The 20,903-nt window shown below is 47.3% G+C and overlaps 1 protein-coding gene across 5 annotated transcripts in view; it reads left to right on the plus strand.

Moving 5' to 3' along the window:
* The window catches only part of LOC119441332 (RNA-binding motif, single-stranded-interacting protein 1-like), a 116,773-nt gene that overhangs the window by 47,490 nt on the left and 48,380 nt on the right, over positions 1-20,903 (plus strand). For all 5 annotated transcript variants that reach the window (XM_049661160.1, XM_049661158.1, XM_049661162.1 and 2 more), the window contains exon 4: positions 8,412-8,473. In XM_049661160.1, coding sequence (XP_049517117.1) covers positions 8,412-8,473 — 62 coding nt within the window. The remainder of the gene's footprint in view (positions 1-8,411; positions 8,474-20,903) is intronic.

Consider the following 20,903-nt stretch of genomic DNA (forward strand, 5'->3'; position numbering starts at 1 on the left):
CTAAATTCTTGTTAATGAGCTGGTCTACTAGAAGAGGCGGACATTACTTGCACTAAAAATTGAAATGCATAATCGACTAATGAACAAAAATTCACTAATTAAGTTCTTAACTAATTACCTGATGGCCCATATTGCAATTTACAAATTGTAGCCATGGAGTTCGCAAGGAGGATCCACTTGGAACGAATTCTCGGGATGACACCAGTTTCGGGATATTAATTCCTGAACTTTGTGGAGAAATGCATTGGCGTTTCAGTTAATTTTGTGCTTCAATGCATAAAGCTACGTTTTGTTAAGAATCTAACTGGAACACCAATACATTTCTCCGCAAAGTTCAGGTATTGATATCTCGAAACTGGTGTCATGCCGAGAATTTGTTCCAAGTGGATCTGCCTTGCGAAGCTACAATTTGTAAATTGCAATATGGACCATCAGGTAATTAGTTAAAAACCTAAAATGTGAATTTCTGGTAATTATTCGATTATGCATTTCAATTGTGCAAGTAATGTCCGCCTCTTCCAGTAGACCAGCTCATGAACTAGAATCGTGCTATCTGCCACAGGCAACCTTTAAGAATTTTTTTAAGTGTTCGCTGAAACACCCTGTATAGCTCCGCGTCGCCGCTGTGGCAACACAAAAGCCCCCGTCGTCTCCGCGCTGAGCACATTGCCGCGAAGATGGGGCGGCCGAAAAAGAGTGTCACTCCCGAAGAAAAGGAAGCGTGGCATGAAAGCCGCTGCGCTGCTACTTGAGAGCGAGACGACTTCGGTCCGATCCGGAGTTATGAGGCCATGAAACCGATCGAGCAAAAGCGTTTGAGCGTCCAAATACTTTAATGACCGAATGTTCGTTGCTCCTTGGGCTGTCAATGATTCCGGGGTGATATTGCATGAAACGTGGCCGAGTCTCGAAGCATAACCTCACAAGAACTTGGCCGAACCGAGATAAAGCTAGGTGGGGTCGCCAGCTTCGCTGTTTGCCCAGTGTTCGCACCACTTGTGTGAAGCTGCCCCTAATCTTTTTTTTTTTTCCTTTAAGAACAATACAGGAATGGAACTAGCTTCCAGACATTAACTTAACTGATAAGGATCTTTTCTTCTCTTCCCTGTGACAGTGTTGACACCGATAAAATTGTTTTCCAGCCGTGTATGTATTGCTTAGGACAAATGTTTGAGTGTCATTTTTGTACAGTATGACCTCGTTAATTGGACCCTCGTTAATTCTAAAAATCGGATAATTTGGACTCGTCCTCTGGTCCCGGCAAGCATACGTGTTACCTAATGGAATCAAAATCTATTCGGACATATTCGGCCACACACCTTCTGAGAACTTTTGGAGCTCGGCGAGTATGGAGTGCAGCAAATGCGAGAAGCAAGTACTGCACTTGTGTTCAACCAAAGCAAAGCGTTGGAGTCCGCATCGCCATAGTCGTCAACAGAACTCGTACGTGAATGAAGGCTACACCGAAATGCTTTGTGCCCATTTGTGGCTTTATAATATATCCTTTATTCTTGCGTTGACCGCGTGCCTTCATAGCTGCATAGTCGCTACCCAGATTGCGTCCATTGAGGTAGGAAAAACTTAGGAAGGAGCATCACGATTGAAGCCAAGCATGTCAGCCCAACACGTGATAGTCTCGTCAGAATGTGCGGTAAATTTGAGGGCTCCCGCTCTGCATGCAGCGCTGTGGTAGGGCCCCAAAATGCCCCCAAACGAGCACACATTGATTAAAAACCTATGGGCACCAAGCGTCTCGTCAAATCTCGATTCTTGCTCCATGATCTCAACGCAAGAGGTCACTTGTTGGGTCGACACTTCACTGGCCAAGGCTTTCATCCATGATCGCATTGATAGCGGCCACAGTTTCGTCCGCAGTGGTTGCAAGAAGAATTAGTTTGGTTTTGACTCGGGTGCATTGGCTGGTCACGCGCATACGTGCTGTATTTTCAGGTTTGATTTGTGTAGCGCTCGTGTCTGTAGCGATCTTGTACCTTATTTTATTACTCCACCCTGTATCGGCCTTTGGGCTAACAGTATCAATAAATAATAAAAAGAAAGAAAATGCAACAAACACTGCAGAAGCTGTCGAGGATGTTGGCTGCACCACGACTGACACACCATGACCAGCTCTTTGGTGGAAAAATATGCACGCCGTCCTGTAAAGCATGTCTCTAATGAAGGAGGAAGTCGCGAGGCCTTTGCTGCCTGCAAGCCACGAGATGACAAGAATTGCAGCTTCCGCACTGCTTTTCTGCAAAATAGAAACGGGATTTGTTGATTCATTTAGTGAATAATAGCGTGTTGACGTATTAAGCATTTGTTTATTATGTTCTTGATGCCCTGGGTACTAATTCAACATTCGGCTAATTCGGACATTTTTTTTTTGGTTCCATGAAATTCAAATCAACAAGGTATTGCTGTACGAGTTTTATAGTTTTGCATAATGTTCACATATATCTCTATATACAGTCAACGTCTGATTTTTCGGACTCCCTAGGGGCCGCGAAAACGTCCGAAAAGTCGGGCAGTCCTAAAAAATGAATGCATGCCTTTTAATGCCCCCAAGGGCTCAAATCGCCACAGGCACTTCCGAAACTGAAGGCCTGCCAGTGCATTTTAAGCATATCCATGCTCGTACTGTGAAAGGAGACAGCGGGTGCACCTATGTATATAATTAGGAATACGTACCCTTCACACTCTTGGTATGCTTCACTGCATAACAATGCTGTATTGAGGTATGCTTCACCGCGTAACAATGCTGTATTGAGGCGAAGCTCACTTTCAGGAACCGGCATTCTGCGACGGGCCGTGCTCTCAGAGCTTCGAAGTCATTAGCAGGAGTGCAACAGCTGCGCCAATTGCGCCATTTTGATACAATTTCGTATTTTTGCGCCACGCTGCGCCAAAACGGCCAACCGGCTGTGAAAGTTCTCGGTTACGGTAGTTTTAGCGGGAAATAAAGGCCGCGTTGGCAACTTGCAGCTTGACACGCCATTACAGTACCAGTAGCGCAGACGAGATCCAAAGTGCCCAGACGAGACGTTCGCGGGTTTGGTGGTGGGCGCCGAAGAATATTTTCGCTGCTTGTTGCAGCGCGGCGTGTTGCATATGCAGTAAAAATCTCGCGGAGTGCGCGTTGCTTGCAGTAACGAAAGCAGTTCGCCATTGCCGTGTTGGCTCAACACGATCCTCACCGTATCGTAGCGGAGCGGGTGCGAATACTCCACGGGAAACTCGCTTGTACGGTACAGCAAGCCACTCGGCACTGCCGGCGTGAGCTTTGTAGGCGACGCAATGCACAAAACTACTAAGGGTTCGGTTCCACGCGGCAACAGGCACCGCGGTAATGAAACGGTGCCGATTTTCGCTGTATACTGCCGAAACGCCAAAAGATTGTCAAGCAGTCGCTTCATGTTTCAACTACCGCCGGAACGTCGCGACATCACGTCAGAAAAAAAAAAAACGAAACGGAATCACTCGCGAAGAAATGCATGTGTACTTTCCACGTGTTTGGCCGGAAAAGTTGCGTGCAGTGCACTGCTGGGGCACGATCGAGGTCGTTGTTCGGAGCGCGCGTTCAATTTCCGGGCGCGGCCTAGGTCAGCCGTGCGCGGCGAAACTGAACGCACGCTTCGAACAACGATTTCCGATCGCGCCCCTGCCCTCACCTACGCTACTAATGTGAATTACCGTATATACTTGCGTAATGAGCGCACTTTTTTTTTCCCCCAGAAATCCAATGCAAAGTTGGGGGGTACGTTTATTATGCGGGGTAAATTTTTTGGCGTTTTATGAGTTAGCATACTTTGTGAAACTGCCCCAAATTTGGGATTTAGTGCTCCAAAACGGTGTTTTTTTCCCCCATAACCTGCTCCAAATTTGGCTTTTCCTGCTCCAAAAGCAAGATTTACCTGCTCCAAAAATTGCTCCAAATCCTATTTTGGCGGTTGCACCACTACATTAGTGAGGATTACAAAGGCGGAGTTGGCGCCCTTGCTAAAAGCAGCAAATTGTTTAAATGAAAAACATGGCACCAAACAGAAAGAAGCTTGGTTGCAAACGTCGAGGTGGCGAGGTAATCAAAATGGTGGCGGTGGTGGCTTCGATTAACGCCAGCTTCGGAGCTGCGGTCATGCCAGAAAGCCTGGAAAATCGGATGGTGAAGGTTTTTCGTCCAAAATTTCAGACGTTCTTTAAATTGGCCCTATGGCATACATGGTGGTGCCTCGAAGACGTCCGAATTATCGGGCATGTCCGAAAAATCGGGCGTTGACTGTATATATATATATATATATATATATATATATATATATATATATATATATTTATTCATTAATTATTTATTTGAACATACTGCTAGCCTCACATTTGAGGCTGTTGCAGGAAAGGGGCAGGATACATATTCAAGAGAACACGGTTTAGGTAGGCGCGGACATAGATAAGTTTAAGTGAACAGGGAAGTAAATAGGCACTCTATATTCATTAGACAAATGCTATAAAACGAGGGGGAAAAGTAGTAAACGCCGTGTTGGAAGGTTAGTACAAAAAAAAAAACGAAGAAAGAAAATGTAGTCATGAACAGCAAAAAAATATATATATACATATATATACACACTTATACACACACACATACCGTATTTACACGATTGTAAGTCGACTCAAATGTAGGTCGACCCCCCCAAATTGCATGTCTCAAAAAAAAAAAAAAATGGGGGGGGGGGGGAGAGAAAAACCTCGCGAGTGCATTTCACACAAGGGAAATTTATTGATGGGGTTGCCAAGACTACTCATCGTCACTAGAGTCGACCTCACTGGTACTGCTGCCGTCATAGCTGCTGCTGTCCCACAGCAGGTCGTCATCAAAAGTGAGTCCACACTTCGCGAACGACCGTACCACAACATCGCGCGGTACAGCCCCCCAAGCAGAGAGGACCCACCCGCACACAGTAGCCAGAGAGGCCAAATTTTCTCGCGCTGAAGCCGCCACTGCCGCACCACACGTTCACTGACTCCAGACTTGCGTCCCGCTGCGAAGTTGTTAGTTTCCTCAACATGGAGGATAGCAGCCCGTTTGAACGCTGCTGAGAACGAGCGCCGAAAGTTCTTGGCACTCATGACAGGCGCGACGATTCAGCACAACAGCAGAAGTGACAGATGCGCACGGCCGTCGAAAACAATCATATCTCAAGAAAAGCTCTTCCGCCAGCTACTAATACCCCCCAAACGACGGCTCTTCTGCCCACTACCAATACCCCCCTAACGGCGGCTCTTCCGCCATCTACCAATACCCCCTAAACGGCGGCTCTTCCATGATCGATGCTCCGACAAGAGCCGTGCGCTCGTGGTGCGCGCAATCAAAATGTATGCAATACAGTAAATTATTACGCTAAGCTTCTACCGTAACCATAAAAACGTAGGTGCAAAGTTGTAACCACGCCGTAGCGCCCCTGATTTCTCGTTTCTCTTGCCGTTACTAGCGGTACACGGTTCGGTTTCGATTCTAAGTCGACCCCCCAACATTGGATTTCCAAATTTTAAAAAATGGGTCGACCTACAATCGTGTAAATACGGTATATACACATACACACCCACATATATATCAGGGCAGAAAACAAGACACTGCGAAGTGATTCAAAATGCCATTGTACGACACAGCGCGCCTACGTACATATAGTAGCTAGAAAGCATTGTTTGTTAACTTGGCGATAAAGGTTTGCAGTGATGTGCAGGTGACAACGTCATCAGGCAACAGATTCCATTCACGGATTGCCTGTGGAAAAAATGAGTACCTGAATATGTCGTTCTGAAATCTGTATTCTGTTAGGTGCTTGGTGTGTTTTGTTCGAGAACTACGTGTATCTGTCTGCTGTAAGTAGTCACTCGCATTGATTTTCATACTACCATTAAGAAGAAGGAAAAGAAACTTAGGACGAAGTGGTCGGGCTCGGTTTTGTATAGTGGGAAGCTCAGCTTGCCTTAATAGTTCTGTAGGGGAGTCAAGATGGCGATACTTATTAAAAATAAATCTAATCGCTTTCCTTTGTACGCTCTCCAATTTTGCTATGTACTGTTTACGGAAGGGAAACCAACATACTATTCCATAATCCAGTATAGAGCAAACTAGTGACAGGTATGCTAAGCGTTTAGTATCTATGGATGCGGATCTAAGCGACCGTTTTAACGAGTATAGAACTGCCAGTGCTTTATTAACAACATATGTTACCTGCTTGCCCCATTTAAGATCTGATGAAATTATGACACCTAAATATTTATAGTCTTCTACTTTCTTCAACATCTGTCCTTGTAAATAATACGGGTAGTTCATGGGCGCTCATTTATTCGTTACTGTCATACAAACTGTTTTTTTCTGTGTTGATCACCATCTGCCACGTTTGGCACCATTGTGTTATATTTTCAAGTGCACTGTTTAAAGTTATCTGGTCTTCACGGCAGGTTATTTCCTTGTAGATAACGCAGTCATCTGCAAACATTCTTACTGTGGCGTTAGTGTTAATGTGTAAATCATTGATAAAAAGAAGAAAGAGGATAGGAGCTAAAACGGCACCTTGTGGGACGCCAGATAGCACATCGCCGCAATCAGAAGAGTAGTCTTTGAAACATACATATTGACGTCGACCTGCAAGATAGCTTTTTATCCACTTGGTGACGTTGTTGTCACCGAGATAGTGGATAAGTTTCTGAAGTAATTTAGGATGGGGAAACCCGATCGAATGCTTTGGATAGGTCTAGGAATATCATATCGGTTTGACTGCATTTGTCCATTGTAAGCGCTAAGTCGTGGATTGTCTCAATCAGTTGAGTTGTCGTAGATAATCCTTTTCTAAAGCCATGCTGATTAGGGACAATTAAATTATTTTTTTCTACAAATGATATTATATGTTTTAGGATTATATGTTCGAGGACTTTGCCGGCCGTAAAGGTGAGTGAGATTGGACGGTAATTTGCTGTGCTGGTAGTGTCACCGGATTTATGTATCGGGATAACCTTAGTTTTCCATTTCACCGGAACCTCGCCCATTTGTAATGATTTTACAAAAATAATCAGCAAGAACTTTGACATCCATTCCGCGTAGCGCATTAAAAATGCATTTGGTATGTTGTCAGGCCCACAAGATTTTTTTTGGTTTATTTCAAGTAAGAGGGAAAAAATTTCCGATTCGGTTAAGATTAAGTCATCTAGTTTTGCTGTGTTGCTCGGAAGAGGTTTGAGGTTGGGTTGTTTACCGTTGTCTTGTGTAAATACTGAAATAAAGTATTCATTGAACTCTGAAGCCTTTGCCATAGCTTCAGTTGATGATGGATTACTGGTCTGACGTGACTTTGAATTAAGGTATCGCCAAAACTTAGACGGAGATGTTTTGATGAAATTACTTAAGGTGACATTCATGTATTCATATTTTGCCTTTTTTACGGCTGACTTTAGTGCCAGGGAGTGTTCGCGTATTTTAGTAGTGTAGCCTGGTATGGGTAGTTTATGGGTAGTATGGATATATATATATATATATATATATATATATATATATATACTGTTCTTTTTTAAATTTTGTTTCTTCTATAACAATGTACTATAGTTATTTGTGTTACAATACGTGCAACCTCCTGCCCTACGCTATGCCTTGTGGCGATATAGGTAAAATGTAAATATAAAAAAAAAGTGTTGCCGTTGGCTTAGCTTTGATGCTCAATAAAGAAAGTCAGTGTCTTGGCTCGCTAAAGTGTGCGTGGTATTGGGGGTTTGTTGAGGACCCTCTCCAGTTGTGCTTCTGTGGTGCCCATGCCTCTAGTACCATTTTTCTTCAAGCCAGTCTTGGCTCGCATGGTGCTTGATGGAGGTTTCTTTGTGTTGCCGTGTATTGCACTAGCCTGGCGCCCAGGATGTTGTGCCACACAAGGTTGTGCCACTCTATGGTGGGATTCACCACTTGTTGCATCACAGAGATCGAGTTGGCCCCAAATGGTAGTCTCAGCCGAAAAGCAACTGCCTGTCGTCATTTTCTGCTCTTCAAGTGGAAGTAGCACAGCTGCAGAACCAGTCAGTGGCACAGGACATGCTGACACTTTTTCTATGTGCCAATGGCTGCGTGAGCAGACATAAACTCCAACTGTAAGACATTTCATTGTGGTGATCATGGGCTTGCCACTGTGAACAGCTGGTGGTTACGGTCGGTTGCACAACCTTTGTTGATCCCTGGTGTGAATGCCACTTATGAGCTAGCATCTGCTACTGCAGTTGTTCTTTGTGAGAAATCGCTGACCTTTATAATTTAGTAATCTTGTTTATTTGGTGCTGCCTTTTGGCAGCCTAGGCAGGAGTGATTACATGAACAACAGCTTAATTGAAGAACATGAAATATTCTGCTATTTTCTTGATCTTTTTTTCTTTTTGTGCAGGATGGAGTCTAAGGAAAAATGCGAACAAATTATTGCCACCTTCAATGGAAAGGTGCTCGCTGGTAAGCCACATTTATTTTGCTTGTTGGTCCTGCGAACCTGTCCACCAGAGACGCACCACTCACAACATGCATGCCATTTTCCTTGTCCGTAGTGGCCCTTGTGGCAGCAGGGGCAAACAGTCCCATCACATTGCCACTTGACGCATGTGACTAAGATTTGGAGGGGGTGTGTTCCCACATGTATGGGTGTTCCCACAAGTGTGGGTGTTCCCACAAGTGTGGGTGTTCCCACAAGTGTGGGTGCAATAATGTACTCTTAAATTTCACCCCCCCCCCCCCCCCAAAAAAAAAGAAAAGCCTGCAGTTACAGTGGAATCCCATTGGTACGATTCTGCGTATGTTTTTCGGGATAATAGAGAGCTTTAGAATAGGGGCCCCAACAGTTTGGGGCCCCAACGAGCTTTGCGGGATTAGCGTTGGGACATGCAGGAGTGAAGAGTTTTAGAATAGGGCTTTGCGTTTGCGGATAGCGTCATGCGCTTGCCGCGCCACTACGGTGTCAAATTATACCTATTATAAATATTAAAATAAACTATACCATTTTATGAAAAGAATAATTTTTAATTTCGTGTTTTTGCGTTTGATTACAATTTAGAGGTTATTCTATTAGCAGCAAGCGATTAGTTGTGCTTAATTTTGAGTAACCAACTTTATGTACCTTCCCCAGCCAAGCTAATCCATGTTAGGCCTACGAGCCGTGCAATCGACAATCGTACAGTGGAATCTTGATGATACGAATCTCACGGAATCGCGAAAAATATTCGTATTAGCCGAAATTCGTATCATCGAAACACAATTAAAACTAACTAAATTAAGGGGGGACGCGGGGATCAGATGGCGAAAATCGCGAGAAAAATACATTTTTGAAAACCACGCGTTTGGGTATCTGCAACGCCTAATCTACGCTGCATCAAAATGATTTGGCTGAAAACGCACTGAAAGTGCCCGAAAAAGTTTAATTCGTCAGTGTGCAGGGCGAGAAAACAGCTTTAAATCGTGCAACATCACCGCAGTTCATGGAGCCATATCTCGTATTTCCCACCACCGAGCGCCACCATCTTGTTATCATTCGAAAGCTCAAAGTTTCGCCGTTCCGCTTCTCAATTCGTCCGTCGTCTCCAACTTGTAAAAACGCACAAACACCAAAGAAGCGCGGGTCTGCGATAGGTAGTCACACGGGCCCTCTGATAAAAGCGGTCCTCCGATTGGCTGCCGTGCTGAAAGGCGTCTATCCATTGGTTGCTGCTGTGGCAGGGGCAAGATGGCAACCGCAGTTGTCTGCTTCGTAAACCACGCCGGCGTCTTCACTTGACACACAGAATTCGGATTACTGAGAACTCCCAGGTTAGTGATGGATCGTCGCTCGTTGGCGAATAAAGTTTGGACGAAGCACTCTTTCGGAATACGGACGCACAAGCATCCTACGGCAAGAAAAATACGGCGATTAGCGGGAGAAGCGGAGGAGCACCCGACTGAACGAGCGCAACCTTGCACCGTGGATTATGTGCCGCGCTATCTTGCACCGTGTGACTCAAGCAGCGAAACCCACAATCGCCCTGTGCCATTGGCACCGATAACGCAGCCGACGGAAGACGCGCCAACGGAGGCTCCCGCGCCCCGGCATACGGCCGCGCGAATCAGCCGAGATCGTATCTTGGTAGACATAGCTCGCTGCGACTAGGCAAACTGGCGCAAAAAAGAACGCGGCCCGAAGCACAGCAACCACTCCGCCCGATGGCACGCGGAAAAGGAGGAATAGCACAAAAACAACAAAAGCGCCACCGCTTCGAACTCTTCGCACCCATTCGCGTCCTCCACGCTGTCCGGCGTCGCGTCCGCGCCTCCGCACTAAAAGAGAAAGGGAAAAAGCGCGTGACTGCGTGCTGTTCTTTTTCGCGGCCGTCGGTGGGGCGGCATTTATTCGTATCAACCGACGCAGGTCGAAAATCGATTCGTAGCAACCGTTTTCTAGCACATTGCAAAGTAATGGGGCTTGACCGGGACCGCAGAAAAATTCGTATCATCCGGAAATTCGTATTAGCCGTGATCTTATCATCGAGGTTCCACTGTATTCGGAATCAGCGGCGTCTAATGCCGTAATGCCGCTTATTCCGAATTCGATTCTGAATTCTGAAAAGAAAGCGATAACCGCTGTCACTCCTTCTAGCCACTCCTTTTACCATGAATCGAGCCCAATTTGGTGCTCGGTTCAAGCCGTCGATTCGATGGGCGCCGCCATGTTTATTGACGCAAAGCTTTTGGGGCAGCGTTTGGGGCTCCCACTAAATCAGTGAAATAACGTGCCCGACGCAAAACCCAAACGCAGCTTGCGTCTCGCGCATGCGCAGTGGCTTCGACGCCATTTCTTTGGGGCCCCTATTCTAAAACTAATATTTTTTTCTTTTCCCAATAATATGATTTGGTTGGATAATAAGTTGCATAATACGATTGAGATTTCACTGTACAGTGGAACCTTGATTATACGTCCCCTGGTCATGCGACGACCCACAATTTATGACGAATTGGTTTGGTCCCGGCAAAACCCCCTGAAGAAATAATGTTTTAAAAAACCTCGATTATATGTCGCAATTTTGCGTTGACCCCGCCTCATACGACGCCTCTCTGGTACCGTCCAAGAAAGAAAAAAAAGCCCCAAGTAGGCGCAGGCTGGCACGTGAGCACACTGCTGCCGGCTGATAACAGGTGTGCAATACCGTATTTACCCGAATGTAACGCGAGATGATTGTGACGAAGAAGACGTACACCATACTCTGAAGATGATGCACACCACCAACAGCAGCAGCATCGTGATTGCTCCAGGAAAGACGACGCTGAAGTTGTGGTTCAGAGCGCTGCCCGACGTAGCTGTTTTAGCCCCCCGTTCCGTGCCAGTATCAGTATGCCCAAAGGATCTACATCTACGTCTGTTTGAATAAACCTCATTTCAGTACCTTTTATTCAATGAATCTCAATTCGGAAACTAGTTCTTTTCAATCATCATTGCTGTCTGAAGAGAAGACAGAGTTTTCCGTGGGCAATATTCTTGGGTGGTCACTTTCGTAGATAGCTTCACTTTCGTGAAATTTCGCTTTATTCGGCACTGAAAGCGTCCCCGACAAGTGTTTCTGGTTCTGTCCTAAGCCGCTTTCAGTGCCAAGAGAGATGTCAGCCGTATGCTTGGAGAGGTTCTACATCTACATGCCTCGAGGACGAGCAAGGCTGCAATTATTGCCCAAGTTAAAAAGGGCAGGAAGAAAATGGATACCGCCGACGAATTTGGAATTGCATGCAGTTCGAGATCTATGATTCTGAAATACAAGGCCTCCATTCTCGGCGCGCTCGGAAATGGTGCGAGTGCGAAGAATGAAACGGTGAGCACTGCGGCATTTCCAGACGTAGACAAGGCGGTGTTCGCGTAGTTCTGTGAACAGCGTGCCAACAAAGGGCCATTGTCTGGCAGATTGCTTCAGCAGAAGGCACTGGATTTCGCGTGCATTGTCCGGCATAATGATTTTAAGGCTAGAGCTGGCTGGTAGAGCCATTTCAAAGCCCGCCGCGACATAGTGGCCAAAATCATTTCCGGGGAGGCAGCAGGCTGTCGACCCTGTGACAACCTCGTCGTGGCTGCTGACCAACAAAGAAGTATTGGACTAGTACAAGCCCTCGGACATTCATAACGCGTATGAGACGGCCTTATTCTACGAGATGCTGCCATCGAAGACCCTGGACTTAAAAAGGACAGAAATGCCGCAGGGGAAAACACAGCAAGCGGTGTGTAACACTTTTGTTGTGCACTAACGTGGACGGCACAGATAAACGGGCACTGCTTGTTATCGGCAGAAGCAAGAAGCCCTGCTGCTTCAAGGGAAGTCGTCAGCTGCTTGTACAATTAACCGCGAACCTGAAGGCATGGATGACCCGGGCCATATTTAGCAGCTGGCTTGAGGCCTTCGATACGGACATGCGGAAGGCAGGCAGGTTGGTCTGCCTTTTTTTTTTTTTTGACAATTGCAGTGCCCACCATGTTGACGACGTGGAGCTTGGAACCGTGCGCTTGGTTTTTTTTCCCCACCAAACTGCACTTCCGCCGCTCGATCAAGGTGTCATTCGTAGCGTCAAGTGCGCCCACAGAGAGCGGCTGATTGAGCTTCTGCTGTTGAATCTCCAGTTGAAGCGTCCCACTGTAGTGGACATGTTCATGGCGCTTGAGATGGTGGCCGCCGCATGGGTTACGACGCGCCAGCCGTGATAGCTAATTGTTTTAAACATGCCGGCTTCAATGCCACTCGGCAAGGATCATGTGCTGATCCAGCAGCATTGCAGGAAGATCTGCCTGAAGGCGCACTCGGTGACAGTGCTGACGGCGCAGTGCTGTGGCAGACGGTGTTCTGGATGGCCTCAGCATCAATGAGTTCGTTCGTGTGGATGAAGGTGTTGTCGTGCATGAAGAGATGACCGATGAGGTCATCACAAGTAGCGTTTGCGAAGGTGCCGACGACGACCACCACCACCAGATACCTAATCATGAGAAGATGGCGAACCCGCGGGATGTGTTGAATGCCTTCGACGTAATTCGTTAGTTTTTTGGTGAGCATGATGACGACGTTGCAATGGACCACTTTTTACAGTGCGAATCGACCTTCGCACTGTCTTGCTTCAGTGCAAACTGTGCGGCAAAAACGCAGCACACACAACGATATGAGCCGGCGGCACACCTAGACTCTGCCCCCAAAGCTTTCAAGATACGGCCCGTGTGGCCACGCAGTATTCAGTTGATGCCAAAGTACAACGCCGCCCCCTATCCCTCCCCTCCCCCAGGTGCCTCAAGCACGGCGGAAGACTGCGTGCTTCCTCCCCGCTTGCCTTTCTTCCTGCGCGCACGAAATTGAGCCGTGATCGTCGGCTCCCCTCGCACACTTTCACTCGCACGTACAGCATACGGTGCGCGGTGACGGTGTTATTGCCCTGGACTTTATACAGAACATGTATGTGCCAAAACCAATTTTAGGGCCCCAACATGGCTGCTCGCGCCAGTGCGGGGTGGCAGTTCACAACGCATGATGCGGGAACGGTCCCACAGTTGCGACGCAACAGCCGGGTTCCTCCTAATGCATTGGATCCTATGGGAGCTATGGAGCGACTGGCCGATAACGGCATAACAGCTAGGAAAATGCAGCACCCGATAACGCAACAGCGGGGTTTTACTGTAATGGGTCTCGGCTACCAATTTCAAACGCACTTAGCACCACTCAATACAACATTTCTAGTATATAGTACATCTATCGGACCCACTCTGTAATATGCAAGAGCTGGTCTGATATATGCGTTGTAGGCAAACAACAAGCTTGGAACAAAGAAAAATCCCCTTAAATTACATGAACAAGAAAGATTAAAGGCCTTAAAGGAAAGTCATTTTTGTTTTTGACAGCATTATCCAAGCCTTTATCGGGAAGCGTTGCGCGTACAAACGGACAAACACAGGAAAAAGACGTGAACGGATAGAGCGCAAACTTTCAACTGGTTGCATGATGCACGTGCCTGCATGATGCACGTGCCTTTGTTCTAATGTGGGATTTTTAATTTTTTTTAATGTTGGCATGCTTTTCTGAATAAACTTTCACTGCTCGTCCTATATTCTCCTAAGTCGTCCTTGTTTCTTTGCATGCTGCTTACAATGGATAGCTGGCAGCTTGCTTGCTTCACCATCCTTCTGCAATTGTTGATGACTGTTGGAATTCAATTCACCAATGTCACCATGATCAGAGCACATCTGGCCCTTTCAGCGCCATGATTATGGCAGTCCTTGCTGTTTTGGGAACTGCTGAAGGACAGTACCATGGCGGGCGTTGCCAGTGAAATTTAGGGGAAAGTAGGAGGTGTTCCTCCTCAACCCCTCTTTTGTAGAATCTCTTTATTCTCACCTCCCTGCCTTTTAATCTGAAGGGGCTTCGTCGTGGTATAAACACAACTCACTTCTTACCATAGTTGCTCTTCAGCCTACTAAGGACTACCACTACCGGCACGTTTTGCAGCAGTGGTGAAATTGTGAAACTGCTAATGAAATCCGTCTGCTGGGTAGAAGTGAAGCACACATGAGTAGACGACACATCTGCTACTCTCATTTCTTGCCTTGCATCATGTAGCAGACTGACTCAACACGCGGCTTACTTTGTTTCTTTTCAGGCACTCATTGAAAGGTGCACTTTGGCTCTGTTGGTGTTGCTTTGGCATAGAATGTGCATAAAGCCCTGGTGTCGATTGGGGCAAGTAGCCTCTGAAAGTTTGCACGCGCAGCGGCTCCATTCTGATGCCAGAGGGGGGGGGGGGGGGGGGGAGTGTAAAAGCAGGTGTGTTCATTACACATTTAAGGAATCTCGTGTACACTTGAACCTCGTTATAACGAAGTTGAAGGGGGAGCTGTAGTCACTTTGTTATATCCATTATTGCCACTTAATGTAATATATGCCCAATGGGGTGCACAGTTGTGAATATCAAATTAAGATGATGGCTTTGCGACCCGTGGAACTGCTACAAGGCCATGCATGCGGTGAAATTTGTATAAAACAACAAAAGAATCTTCGACGTGCGCAACACGCGACTTGAAACCTGACGCGACAGCCTTTCTATAGCTGCCTTCTGTTCCGTTGTGATGGTCTGTCACATCCGCTTTTCACTTGGCTAGTCGCGGTCGAGCGGCATGTGGCCCACAAAACAGCGCTGCGCTTTGTGATCGACGAGGCAAGCGAACTTCGCCGTGCAGGCTTGACTCGGTCGGCTCGTGGCCTCCGAGATTGCACCAGTGCCCATGCGATCTCAGAGGCCTCGCTCAGCTGCCAGGCCGCGCGGCGCGCCACAGGGAGAAGTGAATGGATGACCTGGGCGTGACCCTCGATATTGCACCGGGCAGATCTCTGAGGCCAGGCCCAACTGTGGCTTGCCTGCGCGGCACACCGTGGAGAAAGAGGGAAGTGAATACACTAATCTTTTGCACCGCTGCACGTCTCGCGTAGCCAGGCATGCGCAAGAGATAGAGGTTAGTGAAGAAGTGCGATAGTGAGCTGCTGCTTGTGTGCAGGTGCGCAGCTATGCGCGGCTGTGAGAAAGACCAGTGTTGCTCGACAACATAATTAACATGGGGACGCGGGAGTGTTGAACTGCCGTGGCGTGCCGAACCCCGCGGAAAGCGATGTGCTCAGAGCGCAACGGTCGAGTATGTTTTTGGAGACAAATCTAGTTCGTTATAACCATTGGCAAGGCAATTTCAGTGCGTTAAAACGAGGTTTTAAATACATAAATCTCTATTCTCTATGGGGATTTCAAGGGGAATTTCATTTTACTTCGATAAAGTGGAAGCTTGGGCAAGTTGGTGATTCAATATCGGCATGTCTGCACAGCGTAAAAGACAAGGACTGAATGAAGAACACAACAGAGGCACTGACTTCAAGTATCTGGCTGTGATGCAATAGGGGTTCGTGTGTGACATAATGCAAAAGTTGTTTTGCATTATGCATTATGCTTTTGCTTATGTGTAATATAGTATATAGTTCTGACGTTTTCGCAAATAAAGATCAGTTGAATTTAGCGCTTGTGTTGTGTTCTTCATTCAGTCTTCGTCTTTTGCACTGTGCAGACATGCCGATATCATTTACTTCATTACATACATTATTTCATTATATACAGTAAAACCTTGTTCCTTCTGATTTCACGGGACTGAAAGAAAATGTCGAAATTAACCATATGTCGAATTATCAAGGGTATCAAGAAAACAAAAACCAGTGCTTACTACTCCAACATGCTTTTATTTACTGAATGAATGAGGAAATCCTGTTTCTATTTCACTCAGAAGCTGTGCGGAAGCTGCAATTCTCGTGACTGGTTGGCTCTCGCAGCGGCGATGTCCTTGCGACTTCCTTTGCAGCGAGGTCGCAGTGCACGCCTTTATCTGAGACACGTTTTTCACGACGGCGCGCTCATCCTGATTATTTTTTTTTTGCCAGTGAGCTGGTCGTCAGCAGATCGCCCGTCCATCACGATGTAGCTTGTGCTCTTCATCTCCGACAGCTTTGTCAAAATGATACTGTTTGCCGCAACAACTGCGCATGATACCGCGGCCACTATCGACGCGATCATGAATGGCGACTACGCAGCTGTGAAGGTACGCGGCCGATGCGCGCACTGGCACAAAACGAAACTACTGTTTGCCACAACTGCCCACGATACTGTGGCCGCTATCGACGTGATCATGAATGGCGACTACGCAGCTGTGAAGGCATGCGGCAGACACGCACACGAAGACAAAACGAAAATACTGTTTGCCGCAACAACTGAGCACGATACCGCGGCCGCTATCAATGCAATCATGGACGGCTATCTTTCAGTTCTGAAGACACGCGGCCGACGCGTGCACCGATTCAAAACAGAACTACTGTTTGCCGCAACTGCTGTGGACGAAACCGTAGTGGCTATCGATGCGATCATGGATGGCACCTGCGTAGTTATGAAAGCACACGGCCAACATGGTGTTCTTACGGTGGTAAATGCAAGAATAGAGGCTTTAAAGGCACAAATCGGCATGAAGCATTCTGGCATTGCTGTCATTCACGTACGATTTCCGCTAATGGCTATGGCGATGCAGACTCCGCCGCTTCGTTTCAGTTGGACGCTAGCGCCGTTTTTGCTCTTTTGCGTCGCCCTGCGCTCGCCGAGCTCTGAGAGTTGTCCGAATTAACAGAGGTGTGTTCAAATACGGCCGAATTGACGAGAGCTTGATTGCATTAAATAAAGCCGGGACCAGAGGACGAGTCCGAATTATCCGATTTTCCGAATAAACTGGGGTCGAATTAATGAGGTCTTACTGGATAACAGTAAAATGATATACAGTAAAACCTCGTTAATACGTAGTTGGCGGGGACGTGGGCAAAATACGTGCTAACCGGTTATACACCTTAACAGAAAACCATGAATTAGCTGCGACTTACCTTTCAAAAGTGAAGAAAAAGTAATGAGTAATGTTCAAGCACACAGCTCGTTTTATTCAGAAGCAATTGACCAAAAGTCGGTTAGTGTCAGTTGCCGCCGCAGAGGCATTGCAGCGACAACAGCATCCTCAAATTCGGAGAGACCACGGGCCAACCTCGGCATGAGGCCTTTTTTCTCGGCAAATGCCCTCATCACAGCCACGGCGTCACCAACTGCCATCAGAGACGGACCTGGATCCGGATCCGCTTCGACGTCACCGTCATCGTCATTCTCGTCATCTTTAACTTCACAAGGCACAACAGCGGCAACAATCTCACTGTCTGTTAGGTCAGGAGATGTTTCCACGTCACTGTCTAGGTCAGGGAAGGATTCAAACTGCAGAGCCTCGGCACTACCTTGACGCTTCAACACCTCTGTGTGCAGGCTGTCGCAGTCTTCGGTAGTCTCTTTGTTTTCGCCAGTGCTCAGGCGCACAACGAGCTTTGCTCGAGCAAAGCAATTCTCCACTGTGGCAGACTCCAGCTGCTGCCACGAGTAGGCTAGGAGGTGTATTGCACCTGACATGTCGATGGAGTACGTCTTGCCGCACTCCATTGCGAGCAGCATTCTGCACAGCAAGTTCTTTTTGCACAAATGCTTAACTGAGTGAATCATGCCCTGGTCGAGGGGCTGCGCAAGCGCCATGGTGTTCGGCGGCAAAAAGAAGAGTTCGACTGCGCTCAAGTTATCAAGCGCAATGTGTGCCGACGCATTGTCGAGCACAAGGAGAACTTTTTTTTCTCCCGCAATCCAGAAGCCGGATATATTCTTCGAAAAGCTTTGAAGTCATCCACGCTTTCGTATTGCTTCGGTATACGACACCCGAGAGCAGGTGGGCGCCTTTAAAGCACCTCGGTTTCGCAAACCGGCCGATAGCAAGCAGTGGTAGCTTTTGGGTTCCTATCGCGTTGGCCACGAAAGCAACCGTCAGCCTTTCTTTGGCATGCTAGCCACCAGTGCAATTTTCGCTCTTGAACGCCAGCGTTCTGTTGGGCAGAAGTCAGTAGAAAAGTGCCGACTTGTCCAAGTTGAAGACATCTTCCATGGCGTAGTTGGCTAGAGTCGCCGGCAGCGGCCCATTCTGCCATTCTGTGGCACCTTCGTGGTCCGCATGTGCTGCCTCTCTGCACACCACCCTCGCACTTACGTTGTGGCACACTTTAAACCTTGCTAGCCAACCGTTGCTGCAAGAAAAGTTATTGCAGTTCATTTGACTAGCAAATATTTTGGCAAGTAGGGGGCCGCTGACTGGCAAGTTCGGCGCTCTGGCTTTTTTCAACCATAACACCAAAGCCTCTTCAAACTCGGGAAAGGCTGATCCCCTCAAGCGGCACCTCTTAATGTTGGATGCAGCACCGTTCCTTAGCTTTTCTCGTACATTCCATATGCCGCAAACTGTTGTTAAAGGCAGTCCACACGCACGCGCGACGGCGGTCTTCGTAGTTACATTTTCAATACTACGAAGGATGTCCAACTTTTCCTTCACACATATTACGCGATTCTTTTGCCCAGGCTTTGGCATTGCTCCCTTTCTCCGGACGAAACCCGGCGAAATATTCTGTCGATGATCAGCAACCATGAACGACACCACTATGCAAGCAAAACTCCTAGGACGAAGTCATGCGCGATAAAATATCCAGTCGCCGCTGAACGACCACGCACGACAGCACATCGATGACACGTGCAATCCAGTTGTGAAGCAGCAGCAGTATGGGCAGGTCACAACACGAGAGTGATGGTTGCGGCGATGGGGCTTTTAGCTACGCTGCGGCTGCGCTCTCCGCGTTTGGCGACCCGATCTAGAGGAGGAAGCCTAATCTCTATTACCAACATGGCGCCGTCGAAACGCAGCGTTGATCGGTACCTCAAAGTACCGAATGAATTTCGGTTGCCACGTTTCTTTTTCAAAAGCAACAAAAACAAACGCATTTGCGGCGCAGCACGCCATGCTGTGAGTTAGTGAAAATGGTATGTGCTAACTGGTGTGCATTCTACGTGCCACTACGCCGTAAGCGGTCCGTCACTACATTGGTTTCAGTGGGGGCTCAGCCGGGGAACTGTAGCAACTATGTGTTAACCATAACTACGTCGTAAGCGGGTACATATTATTGAGGTTTTACTGTATAATGATATATCGGTTAGAACAATGAGTTGGCTTAAAAGTATCAACTTATGCATTAGGGCTAAGAGAAAAAGCACATATGTAATGATATGTTATGATCGCATGTTGGATTCAACAATCCAAGTTTTTAGAAGAACTTTATGTATCCTAGTTCGTGCATACTTGATAAACGTTTTAAAGTGCAAACAAGAGCCAAGGCACAAAAGAAAGGTCAGACATAGGACGGGCACTACTTTCAACTGTTTATTCCACAACGTCGTCATGAAATATTGTCACGTAGTAGTGACGATGAAGCACAGTCCTAAAACTGTGAATGACGAAACTGATTCTTTATTGGGCGAACCTGTGCCCACAAAAGCAAGTTACACTTGAAGCACAACGATAGCGGCGAACACAGTCGGCGATCGTCGAAATCTGATCAGCGGCGAAACGCGTCGGCTTTTATACCTGAGTCATCGAAGGTTCTAGATTAATCCCTGATGCCCGCGTGTCTTCCAGAAAGTTCTAGATAATTCGCGTCGGTCATGCAATCAGATAACATAAGCGTCGGTGAAAACAGGCAATGGAAAGAAGCATCGATAACGTTCTAGAAACTTCCGATACAGGCGCGTCCTGCGCCGAGCAATAACATTGAACATTTCTTAGCCGGTGGAAAGCGGCCACCGGTGAAAGATAAACATGTATACGTGTCAATACCCTCCCCTTAAAAAGCATCGTCCCGATGCTACAAACACGAAAGCGAAAACAAAAGCACGCGTAATAAACGAACAAAACAACAAAGTAACAAAGTACCTATAAGCTCGTCAGCGGGCGTAGAAAGGCTTAAGACGCACCACGTGGATGACTTCAGGTCGTGCCCGGCGCCGCTGTGATTGCGAAATGCCGTCTGGCACGACCTCATAGTCCAGTGCGCCAATACGTCGGATTATCTTATACGGTCCGAAATAGCGACGCAACAGTTTCTCGCTAAGTCCTCGTCGGCGTATCGGAGTCCAGACCCAAACACGGTCACCGGGCTGGTACTCGACGTAGCGTCGTCGAAGGTTGTAGTGTCGGCTGTCGGTCCTCTGCTGGTTCTTGATGCGCAGTCGGGCGAGCTGTCGACCTTCTTCGGCACGCTGCAAATAGGTGGCAACGTCGAGATTTTCTTCGTCGGTGACGTCCGGTAGCATGGCGTCAAGCGTCGTTGCCGGGTTCCTTCCGTAGACCAGGTTGAACGGCGCCATGTGCGTCGTTTCTTGCACGGCCGTGTTGTATGCGAAGGTCACGTACGGAAGGATGGCATCCCAC

Source organism: Dermacentor silvarum, chromosome 2 (genome assembly GCF_013339745.2).
Source record: "Dermacentor silvarum isolate Dsil-2018 chromosome 2, BIME_Dsil_1.4, whole genome shotgun sequence".
In the NCBI taxonomy this organism is placed as follows: Eukaryota; Metazoa; Arthropoda; class Arachnida; order Ixodida; family Ixodidae; genus Dermacentor; species Dermacentor silvarum.